The sequence below is a fragment of the Erpetoichthys calabaricus genome, chromosome 4 (genome assembly GCF_900747795.2).
Source record: "Erpetoichthys calabaricus chromosome 4, fErpCal1.3, whole genome shotgun sequence".
Taxonomy (NCBI): Eukaryota; Metazoa; Chordata; class Cladistia; order Polypteriformes; family Polypteridae; genus Erpetoichthys; species Erpetoichthys calabaricus.
In genome coordinates this window covers 108671273-108683593 of record NC_041397.2, presented here as the reverse complement: position 1 = coordinate 108683593, position 12321 = coordinate 108671273, and the positions used below count along the sequence as shown (strand labels likewise).

The following is a 12321-nucleotide window of genomic DNA, read 5'->3' as shown; positions in this document are numbered from 1 at the left end:
GAAGGTGGCATGGGACCCGGCCGCCTGTCACAATATACAGAAGGGGCGTCCCGGCCGGGCATGGGACCCGGCCACCTGTCACAGTAGTTACGTGTGTCTGTCAGTGAACTTTAAATATTTTAGTAAAATTGACTGTGTTTGGAATATTGTCAGTTTACAACTGGATGACTTGAAATGTGGATTATGCAACACAAGTTAAGTGAGATTTTTTTTCTATTTGTGATATTGTTTTTTGTTGTCCAATTCTGGTCTCCATAGACGCCTGATCTTTGCCTCCTGCTCGCTTCGCTTGGGCCCACGCTATGCACAAGCCACTTTGAGGTTCTGCCACTCATGTATGGGGATGCGGATATACAATTTAAACAGATTGCTATTTTCATGTTGTTACATACGTATAATAGACCTAACTGTTTTACACTACAGCGAGTAATTAACCATATTAAAAAATAGTAAAATGTAATAATTTGAAAGTAAATTATGTTTCATGTTGCGTTAGAGTTATTCATTGCGTTATATGATTTCGTTCTGTTTGGCTTTGCAATTAATATGCAAATATTTTTTAAACTTATATTTTTACTGTAAAACTTCAGTAAAAACAATTTTTTAATTAAATTTTCATCAATATTGCATTGAATTTTGATTTTGTGTTTGGACTTACATCATGACAACGCAACGTATAACTGCCCATGAGAGAATTTCGTCTCTTTCTCTCTAGTAAATAAACCGACTTTTTCGAATGTTTGTCTCTGTGATTTGTTAATCGTCTTTCCAAAATCTATTCTTACATTTTAATACGAATGGCATATCAAGATCTCTTTTGTTGTCTAATGTAATTCGGGGAAGATATACTACATTACCTTTCTTGGATACATCCTTCTTTCAATAGTAATTCGAGCAGTGGAAAACCGGACGGTGTTAATGGTTGTAGTTATTCTTCAGAATATTGTAAGTTGATGTTTTCATCTTCCACACGATCATCACCAACTGTTTTAGTATAGTCTATTGTTATGCATTTAACCAATTTACTGTGTAACCAATCAACAATTTTCGTGTTAATTCATTTGACTTCATCACTTCTTGGTGAAAGGATTTCCCGTGTACTCATTTCTTCTTTTGATATCCCTTCGGGATGAAATTCATCAATAAGTTTTGGACATAATACTGGGAACTTAAAGTGAGGAAAACGTAAACATTTATAAGAGCTGAGAGAGCAAGAAATGTGTCTGTCAAAAGCATTCACACGAATAAGATGTGAGTGGACCGTGTGCATGTTTGAATATGGTTGACAAGAGGGCATGACTTGAAACAATCTCATGTCAAAAGGATTTGTTTATATTATAGAGAGATGTGTTATCTCCATTCACCATGAAAGCATGAGATTAGAACTTTTTCTTTGGCAGTAACATACTGAATGTAAAATATTATTTTTATTTGTATTTTTCCTTTAATTAATACAAATTCAATATATCCATCCATCCATTTTCTGAACTTTTTCATACATTTCAAGGTTGTATAGAAATAGAGCTAAATTATGTCTCTTAGGCAAGAACTTAACCTCAAGTGCAGGACAGGACATCACAGGGAGTCTCATAATTAAACTAACATACTCATTTTGTACATTTGGAATGAAAATCTAGATTATTCAGAAAAAAAATCCAAAAAGACAGTGTAAAATTCATAAAAAATAGCAACCTGCTTTGGAACTACAGCTTGGTGCTTGTACCTGTGAAGAACAAGTGGTAAGCAATTCACCACCATGCTGCTGTAGCTTAATGCAAAAAATCAGTTTGGGCTAACAGAAGATGAATTTTGCCATTAACTTATTCTATCCAAATTTGGTTTACCTCAACATTTATCCACTCCTTTGTGTTTTAATCATTTTGTACATTTTGGAATTCTTTTTCAGTGTTTTTCTTTTATGTAAATGTGCGGTACTATAGTATAGATGTGCTTTTGGAATGATGGGTGAGAAAGTAAGCAGACCCTGTAGAACAAATTTGGCAAGTTAAATCAAATCTTCTCCAATTCAAGTCATAGGAAGGACCATACTATTCGGGAGGTTTGCTGGCTTGATCTGAATTATTGTGAGCTTCTTTAGCTGTCTTGAAGATTGCCTTACTGCCTACAGTCAAATATGGCTATAGCAGCTGTGTTTTATGGAATATATTTCTCCACCCCATCTTTCCATAAAAATAAATTTATTGCCCTCTGCTGGCACTTTTAATTTCTAATCTGATGTCCCCCTTACTGGAAATCAATCTCCTGTTCCTGGCCTGACAGATCGCTCTTGCTCTGTGAGATGCTTTCTTTTTTTAGGTCAGTTAACTAATCACTGGGTTCTGCTGATACCTCTCAAGGCTTGTCAGTCCAAGGCACAATACTGGAAATCTAGCCTACTGGTATGAATAAAAACGGGGTATAGATTGAGTAGAATTACAACCCAAGCAAAGCTTCAGAATTTTTAACACTGTTACTTCTGATTTTCAAAAGTAATATTTTCGTTTATTATGTAGTGAGTGGCATGAAGTCATAAACACATTCAAAATCTAAGTCAGAATACACAAAGACAAGCAAGTTAGATCACATTCCCTCATTAAAATGTATCTGTAAAGTTACTGTCTTTCAAGTGTTTAATGCATTTTAAAGCTTTAAAATAATATGAGCTTCACTGTGTATAATTTCTCTTTGCGCATTAGATTTTGAGTGAACAGCAAACATGCCTCTTAAAGGCTGCTGGGATGAAGCTCATTAGATTAGAAATTACAGTACCATTCCTGTTGTTTTAGCTTACATACAATATACAATATTGTATGTACAATGCAATATAGCATGTGTCAGTGTGACAGCACAAGTGGCCTCAGTTTTAATTGTTAGGTATACTGAGAGTACTTTATAAACCCACTCCCCTGGATTTCAGTGACATTCATTTCAGTTGTAAATAAATAATTCTAGGTTGTCAGGACTCTGGTGTCTTAACCAAGAAAGAAAGATATAAACCTCAAAGCCATGATAGTACAAACTACTTTGGTGTTTTAAGATCAGTGGTTGGTCGGTTGTATAAGATATTTTCAATGTCTCCCCTACTTCATAGGCATGATCAGTTCAAGCAGCTGTAACATGGGAACAAAGCAGGTATTAGTGTCATGATAACAACATTCAAAGCCCACCAAAGGTAGGCAGTGAGCTGCAAAGAAGCAGAACTCAAAGGTGAGTCACAAAGGGGAAGAATGTGAAAAAATGAAGCATCTTTCCTTAAACAGTTTACAGAAACCAGTCTTTACAAGTGTGAATATTTATATACTGCGGCAGTCACTTTCCCATGGGTAGCCTAGTACACACATACAAATGAAGCCCAGACAATAGCAATTGAAAACAATTAGACTGTTGTTTTATTTCAGTGATTATGTGCCTCACATACACACATTCACACAAGAGTAATGGGGAAATGGGGGTTACTTTATACAAAATCAGTACAATAAGTGCCTGATGAATCTTAGAACATAACAGAAAATCAACACTCCAGCCCAAGTATGTCACCTAATTTAATTATTTTTTAAAGGAGCAGTTAACCTGCTCCTTGTTGTTCCAATACAAAACTTTTTACTACTACCTATGTAAAATTACTGTGCTCATCCTGTCTATTGCACAGTATAAACCTATTTCAAGCATACTGTAGTTGATTATGAACAGGAACTGAACAATTGGACTTGTATATTGCATTGGCATTATGATAGATTACATGCTTTTGCTAACCCTGTAGCCTCATATTCAGTTTTGAAAGTCTGTATTAAATGGTGTAAAAACCATTGTGTGGTTTTTAGTACCTTGTTGGAAAATGGATGGATATGTGTGTGTGTGTATGTTTGTTGTATGTGCATAATATACCTATATTTAGACTTGTAATGTTAATTTCCCTGTTAAACTGTAATGTGTTAGAAAGTAGTGTTTATAAAGTTACGCACTGAAGATCTGGGAGGATAAGTGAGAAGAAGCAAGACTGTTTTTCTGATTTGGCCCTGCCATGTGCTAATGGCTGCAGCAATTACAGCTTTTTTGTTTTGTTTTTTTAAACAGTAATCTGCCTCCATCCAGTTCTTTTTGTTCCTAAAAGGATTCCATCCACCTTAGGAAAGATACCCTGTTACTCTACCTACCTAATGTTGACAAGGAATCCTATATAATTAAAAATATAACATTGAAATCTTTTCAACTGTAGCTTGTGTATACTTCTAATATGTGAGTAAGCGTGAATTAAGAGCACTTACAGTGCATCCGGAAAGTATTCACAGCACATCAACTTTTTCCACATTTTGTTATGTTACAGCCTTATTCCAAAATGGATTAAATTAATTTTTTTCCTCAGAACTCTACACACAACACTCCATAATGACAACGTGAAAAAAGTTTACTTGAGGTTTTTGCAAATTTATTAAAAATAAAAAAATTCAGAATGCACATGTACATAAGTATTCACAGCCTTTGCCATGAAGCTCAAAATTGAGCTCAGGTGCATCCTGTTTCCCCTGATCATCCTTGAGATGTTTCTGCAGCTTCATTGGGGTCCACCTGTGGTAAATTCAGTTGACTGGACATGATTTGGAAAGGCACACACCTGTCTATATAAGGTCCCACAGTTGACAGTTCATGTCAGAGCACAAACCAAGCATGAAGTCAAAGGAATTGTCTGTAGACTTCCGAGACAGGATTGTCTCGAGGCACAAATCTGGGGAAGGTTACAGAAAATTTCTGCTGCTTTGAAGGTCCCAATGAGCACAGTGGCCTCCATCATCCGTAAGTGGAAGAAGTTTGAAACCACCAGGACTCTTCCTAGAGCTGGCCGGCCATCTAAACTGAGTGATCGGGGGAGAAGGGCCTTAGTCAGGGATGTGACCAAGAACCCAATGATCACTCTGTCAGAGCTCCAGAGGTCCTCTGTGGAGACAGGAGAACCTTCCAGAAGGACAACCATCTCTGCAGCAGTCCACCAATCAGGCTTGTATGGTGGAGTGGCCAGACGGAAGCCACTCCTTAGTAAAAGGCACATAGCAGCCCGCCTGGAGTTTGCCAAAAGGCACCTGAAGGACTCTCAGACCATGAGAAAGAAAATTCTCTGGTCTGATGAGACAAAGATTGAACTCTTTGGTGTGAATGCCAGGCGTCACGTTTGGAGGAAACCTGGCACCATCCCTACAGTGAAGCATGGTGGTAGGCAGCATCATGCTGTGGGGATGTTTTTCAGCGGCAGGAACTGGGAGACTAGTCAGGATAAAGGGAAAGATGACTGCAGCAATGTACAGAGACATCCTGGATGAAAACCTGCTCCAGAGTGCTCTTGACCTCAGACTGGGGTGACGGTTCATCTTTCAGCAGGACAATGACCCTAAGCACACAGCCAAGATATCAAAGGAGTGGCTTCAGGACAACTCTGTGAATGTCCTTGAGTGGCCCAGCCAGAGCCCAGACTTGAATCCGATTGAACATCTCTGGAGAGATCTTAAAATGGCTGTGCACCGATGCTTCCCATCCAACCTGATGGAGCTTGAGAGGTGCTGCAAAGAGGAATGGGCAAAACTGGCCAAGGATAGGTGTGCCAAGCTTGTGGCATCATATTCAAAAAGACTTGAGGCTGCAATTGCTGCCAAAGGTGCATCGACAAAGTATTGAGCAAAGGCTGTGAATACTTATGTACATGGGATTTCTCAGTTTTTTTATTTTTAATAAATTTGCAAAAACCTCAAGTAAACTTTTTTCACATTGTCATTATGGGGTGTTGTGTGCAGAATTCTGAGGAAAAAAATGAATTTAATTCATTTTGGAATAAGGCTGTAACATAACAAAAGGTGGAAAAAGTGATGTGCTGTGAATACTTTCTGGATGCACTGTACTTCCACTAAATTGTTTTAAAATAAGACAATATTAAGCATAACTTAGCATAACATATATGTATCGTCAATATGTAAAATCATTGTACCATTGCCCTGCTTGGGAAACAATGCACAGTATATGCTTTGCTAAAAGCCTAACAGCTACACTTATTTTATAAAGCAAATGTGGTCATTGTTGATCAATGAATTTTGGCAAAACATTTTTCGCAGTGAATTTGCTGGCTTCTCCAATGACCTTGTTTGCCAGTTTTTCACAAATATTCGCCGTGCAGCCTGCTTTGGTGAACTTTTTTTCTCGAACTCCCGATGATGTTTTGTATAACCAGAATGACATCACAGAGCTGTAGCAACCAACACTGGTTGACTCATTTGGACCGAGGACAGGTTATCTCAAACTCAGTATTTAAAGTTAGGAACTCACATTATAATATATTTTATCACTTTTTGGAACTTTATTTTGAGTTTTACCTAATGTTTTGTAGTTTGCTTTAAGGTACTTTAGAGATTATATGGGGTGGCATTACTTACATTGTAGTAAGGAGACTGGGTTTCTTGTACTGGATTCTATCTGCATGGAGTTCCCATGTTCTCCCTTTGTCTGCGTGGGTTTCCTCTCACTGGCCAAAAACATGCAGGTTAGGTGAATTGGCAATACTGAATTGGACTTAGTGTGTGTTTGGTGTGTGTGTGTGTGTGTGTGTGTGTATGTGTGTGTTCACCCTGCTAATGGACTGGCACCCTGTCCGAGGTTTGATCCTGCCTTACACCGTATGCTAGCTGAGACAGGCTCTAGTAACCCTCCGTACTACTGGTCTCAATTAAGTGAGTTAGAATATAACACAAGAGATATTATATGTGGTAATCCTGTGATACCACACTATGTACAACTCATATAAATGGAGACTTCATTAGAATCCAAGACTTTATGGAGAGTAGCTTTCGGGCCAGGGAAAGTTTGTGAGCTCTTTGCTCTGCAGAGAGTGGGTAGCTTCCCATACCAAGGAGAGGAGATTGTCAGCTTTCAGCTTCCCAAGGAGAGCGTATTGTCTGTTTTCTGGCTCCCCAAAGAGAACAGAGAGATGAATGCAGCTAGTTTTAAAGAAACATGCAACCTGTTTGTTGGATCAAGGTCACTTTCAGTTATAGAAACAGTGCCAGCTTAGTGAAGTGTTATTCTGTCCATTACATCCAGGTAGAGATCAGTTCACTGTCATAAGTCTAAAATTCATGTCCTTTTAGCTGCCTTCTTGTCTAAAGAAATAACTGCAAAGGTATCAGCTCAATTCTGATTTACACCTTAGTTATCAGATCAAGTACTCACATGACCAAAGTTTGGTAAAAACTACAGTTCAGCCATTCACTCAGGAGTGCAAGTGGGGATGTGCAGCTGAATTTCTGCATCTCTGTTAAATCTGCTGTCTTAACAGGCCATGTGTGTCACTAAAAGCCTAACAGAATGGCCAAAGCCCAAGTTGTCCTACCTTATGGGAGGCTGAGTTTCAGATAATGGTGAATGAATTTTACATATGTTGTATTATAGAGCAGATGATTACATAAGAAAGACTATCAGAGTTTGGCAGCTATTCAATCTAATTATTGTAATAGTTTTGAAACTGCATTGTTCAATGTGTCTGGAAGTTAAAATTGAAATGTTTAATTGTCTGTGTCAGCTGGGAAATTCATTTCCCAGTTTTGTGTGCTTCTGGAAGAAAACCATTGTGTATTGAGTTATTTTTTGGTTAGTTAGGCATGTGTCTGTTGGGATTTGTCACTAGCATTTACTTTGGCAAAGATTAGGCAGAAGGTGAATGCTGCTTGCTTTTTTATAGTGTTTTTATTTTTGTGCAAGTTACATATATAACCTTTTCTTTGTTAAGGTCTGAAAATTAACACCATTAAAAGTTATTGTTCCACCTAATTAATACAGTTTCTCCATGTACTATGTTGCCCAGTAGTGCCCTCACTGCTCTCTGTTATTGTTTATCCGTTATATTCCATGCCATCTTATATCTCACTATGTCTCTGGTTCACCCTTTATTGTTCAGCTGGCAATTATGGCAAATAATCTCAATAATCAGAACTTACATAGGGTACAAAATTGATAATAGTTGTTTAAAATATTTCTTTGCTCTGCATTCACTTGACAGTTTTCTTTTTGGTCTTGTAATAATTTGTTGTAAGGATCCTAAAGACGTAAATAAGTAAAGCAATGATGAACACTGCTGTTTGGATTGGAGGTCTTGCAGGTAAGGTTGTATTCGGTTATAATAAAGAGGTCTATAGTATGTATGATGTGGTAAATCAAATAAATAAACAACCCATGTATAGATATGCAGTAAATGCAAATATTTCACTGAAATGTTGAATCTATGATACTACAGTAAGTATAACCAATTAAATGTGTTCATTTTTTAGCAACTGTTGGATTTACAAGAAGACCTGAAAAGAAAAGAGTTGGAGATGAAAAAGACAAAAGAAGAGAAATGCTGTATAGAAATGCAGCTCAGAGCTGTTAAAGAAAAGGTTAGTACTCCTTAATTATATCACTGATTGGGTAATTCCATGAGATTTGCAGTAAATACATTATGTAGTAGTCATCTTTGATTGCCTTACTTTCATTGTTCACTCCTTTATTGCATCTTTTATATCTATAGTAGTATTTGTGACCATAAATTAAAATTGATGTTTTGTTTAACTCGCTGTTTGGTCATGTCGTTATAACGGATGGGATTCACAAAAGGCAGAAACAGAAAAAAGGACCTGGAAATTAAAGGCAAAACATGAGTAAGCAGGAATTTAGTGAAAAATACACAAAAATTGGAATGCCACAAGCAGTCAGAGGATCTTTCATCAAAACCAAAATACTAAACCAAAGTCATAGTCAGAAAGCATCAATAACTGGCCCTCACACTAAACACCTTTTTTAGAAGCACAGTTTAGTTTGCATTAACGCTAAACTAGAGAAATTTAAAGAAGAGATCCACCACCTGGATAAAAAGGATATAACAAGCTTCCAACTTTTAAAATGTGATTGGCATCAGAATGGTGTTGCTATTAATAACACAGAGGCGCTCGCAAGAAACCAACAATTTAAATTTGTGAAATTACCGTCATAACAATAACAAATATTAATGACCGGAAAAAAACAGTCAAAAACAATCTAACTTGAAATCCTCATAGACAAAAACTCAGAATTGCCACTGCAGTGATTTTCATACTGTAGAGACCACTTTTCAAGGTTTAGTGTCAAGAATATTGAAATAGAATGGTTTATACTTTTTGGTATTTTTGTTTTAAGCAATATGCTTGTGTGACAGACCCACTTAATTTTGTACTAGAAACTAATCTAAAGCCCACTTTACACCTGGCATTAATATGTATTTTGTATCTGGATTTACAGTAATTTAGCCAGATTAAATTAGCACCTGACTTTAAAATCTTTAAATGGTTGTTGTATGTGGAATGAAAACACAGTTGCATTTATACCTGGATTGTAGTAAATATAGTTGTTATCCATGTCTAACCACCACTGAATGTGGTCTGAGTGATCTGATCAGAAACACATTTACACCTGGTTTTCAACGTGATCAAGTGCTACCAAACTGGGATAAGACCACAAAATGCCAACTGCCAGGGTAATATTTACCTTTCATTTATGTTAACTTTCTAGCTAATCTTACTGAATACCATTTTCACATTTTTATTTAGTTATACAGTAGTTAAATTTGTTTATCCCAAATGTAAAGCAGATTTTTAATTAAACTAAATATTTAACCATATCTAATTTATTTTAAAAAATTCATCTAATATGAAGTGTGAATGTCAACGCATTTGTGTAAATTTTGAAATATCTAAATATATTGGATTGAATTCAGACATACAGATAATTTAAATAAGTTTTTACCTTTACAAGTTTTTACACTTTTCTGTCTAAAGTAAGCATACAAGATACAGAGTGTAAGTACAATTCAGGAAGAACTTGTCAAAAACAGACACTTTATTTTTGTGTGTATTATTATATGACATAAATAGATCCAGACTGAAACTAAATTAAATGTGTCCTCGATGTTCATTCATTTTCCAAATCCACTTATTCTAACTCAGGGTCACGGAGAGCTGGAGCCTTTTGGTTGAAACCAGCCCTGGACGATATGCTGGATCATAACAGGTCATCCTCACTGATAAAACTGAATAATAAGAAGCATCAACCCTTTCACTTATGAACTTTCTGTAGGGAGGCGAAAAATAGTATTTATATTGTTTCTGTCATTGCTTCATTTTAAAATAAATCTGAAAACTAAAATTGGGTTATAGTATTACAGAGTTATAAAAATGCTGCTGTGATAGTTTCTTATTTGCTGAAATATTTTTTAAAAATAATTTCTTTTGATTTTACTTCACTGTGGTGGGTTGGCACCCTGCCCGGGATTGGTTCCTGCCTTGTGCCCTGTGTTGGCTGGGATTGGCTCCAGCAGACCCCCGTGACCCTGTGTTCAGATTCAGTGGGTTGGAAAATGGATGGATGAATGATTTTACTTCAACTGTGTTTTCTAGCAACAGTGTTGCCCTGCAGTAGACAATTGTACCACTGTATAACATAATTTACATTTTTCTTTAGTGGCAAAGATTATTAAAAAAGAGAGCCAGATCAAATGTACAGTATATTTATTTTCTTTGATTGTCTCCAGTACTCTTACATCACATATGCATGCTGGTTTAATGAATGACTCCAAAATGTCCTCAACATGAATGTAAATGTGTGTTTGAAAGCCTGAGAGTGGCCAGCAAATGGCTGGCATCCCATCCAGAGAGACATTTGAACAACACAGGCCATTGGTGATATACTATTTGATTGGACTTTTACTTGAAACCCTTAATAGTGAATGGCTAGAGGTTCAATACATCATATCAACCTTTAATATTACTTTCTTTTAAAGACAAATCTATTTACATTATTTTTCAATGAATGTTGTTGATAGATAGATAGATAGATAGATAGATAGATAGATAGATAGATAGATAGATAGATAGATAGATAGATAGATAGATAGATAGATAGATAGATAGATAGATAGATAGATAGATACTTTATTAATCCCCAAGCATTTATAGTAGATTTATAGTTTATAGTAAATATGCACATAAAAATGGGAGGCAAGGACTCCTCTTATGTGAGATGGTCATACATTAGTGCAAGCTACATCTACATCAAATGTACAGTTTAGCAGATATACAGTAAATGCTTAGAAAGTTCTGATCTGAAAAATTGAAGTCGTATAATAAAAAAGTTAATATTGTAGAGCCAGTGCCGAGTGACAGAATGAATCCCCTGCAGTTTTACATGCCTCTTTTAGGTGACTCGCTGTCCTTAAAATGACTGCTGACTGTTTCTGCACTAGAAGGAATTCTGTTGGTGACATTACAGTCTAGCCATTTTTATAGTGTCCCCTGCGACTGGCTCTAAAATTGCTAATTTGCATGATGGGGTGCCAGTTACGGTTGACTCATTCTTGGCTGATGCAACTTCTCAGCACTGTTAGAATATTAAGTATATTTTAACTACAATATTAGATAAAATAATGTAATAAAAAAGTGAGTCATAATAATATATTAACTACATTATTATCATAACCATTGTGATAAAGACAGAACACAAAGAAAAAAAAACACAAAAAATTGTTCTGCCAAAAAAGAAAAGGAAAAGGGAGGGGGAAGATTTCATGAAGGACCAAAAAATGGAAAATGCAAAATCAAGGTTAAAAAGTACCGTAAGTTGCATAAGTCAAAGAACCAGGAAATCAAAACAAAAGCAAAATTACTAGGCCCAACACATTGAATAAAAGCAAAATAAAAATGCCATGCAAAAGTCTTTGCCCTTAAGTAGTTAAACAGACCCACCTGACACCATGGAAATGTTTAGTTTTCTTTAAGTATCAAAATCTTAGACACAGGGAATATTGTGCTGTCATCTTAAATACCCACAGGCGATGATATCACAAGTCATTAGATTAGGGTCACATGATTCAAAATGGCAGAATGATACACAACCAAAACAAGACTGTTATCATTATAATGGAAATAATGAATCATTATAATGAAATAAAATAGAAATAACAATACATTTTTTAACACTTTGAAAATGAAAAGATTACTGTAGAAAAAATGCAAAAATGAAATCATCAATGTTTACAATCCTAGAATCATAACAAACAGGAGTGAAGTACCAACAGGGCACCCTCCCTTTTTAACAGTTGACCATTTGAACTGAAAAAAAAACAAAACTCAGATTTCATCAGCATTGAAGTGGCTACACTCTTGGATAGCCTAAGGCTGATATCATTGTTGTATTCAGGGTATCCTTTAAGAAATTGGACCACAAGAGGCAGGAATAGAGGTGGAGTCTGAGGCGAGGTCACTGTTCATCTTCCAGGAGACT

The 12321-nt window shown here is 36.2% G+C and overlaps 1 protein-coding gene across 5 annotated transcripts in view; it reads left to right on the top strand.

Annotated features, from left to right (window-relative positions):
- Positions 1-12321, top strand: part of enox1 (ecto-NOX disulfide-thiol exchanger 1) — a 722268-nt gene that overhangs the window by 630954 nt on the left and 78993 nt on the right. For all 5 annotated transcript variants that reach the window (XM_051926918.1, XM_028799665.2, XM_051926915.1 and 2 more), the window contains one exon: positions 8301-8408. In XM_051926918.1, the coding sequence (XP_051782878.1) occupies positions 8301-8408 (108 nt within the window). The remainder of the gene's footprint in view (positions 1-8300; positions 8409-12321) is intronic.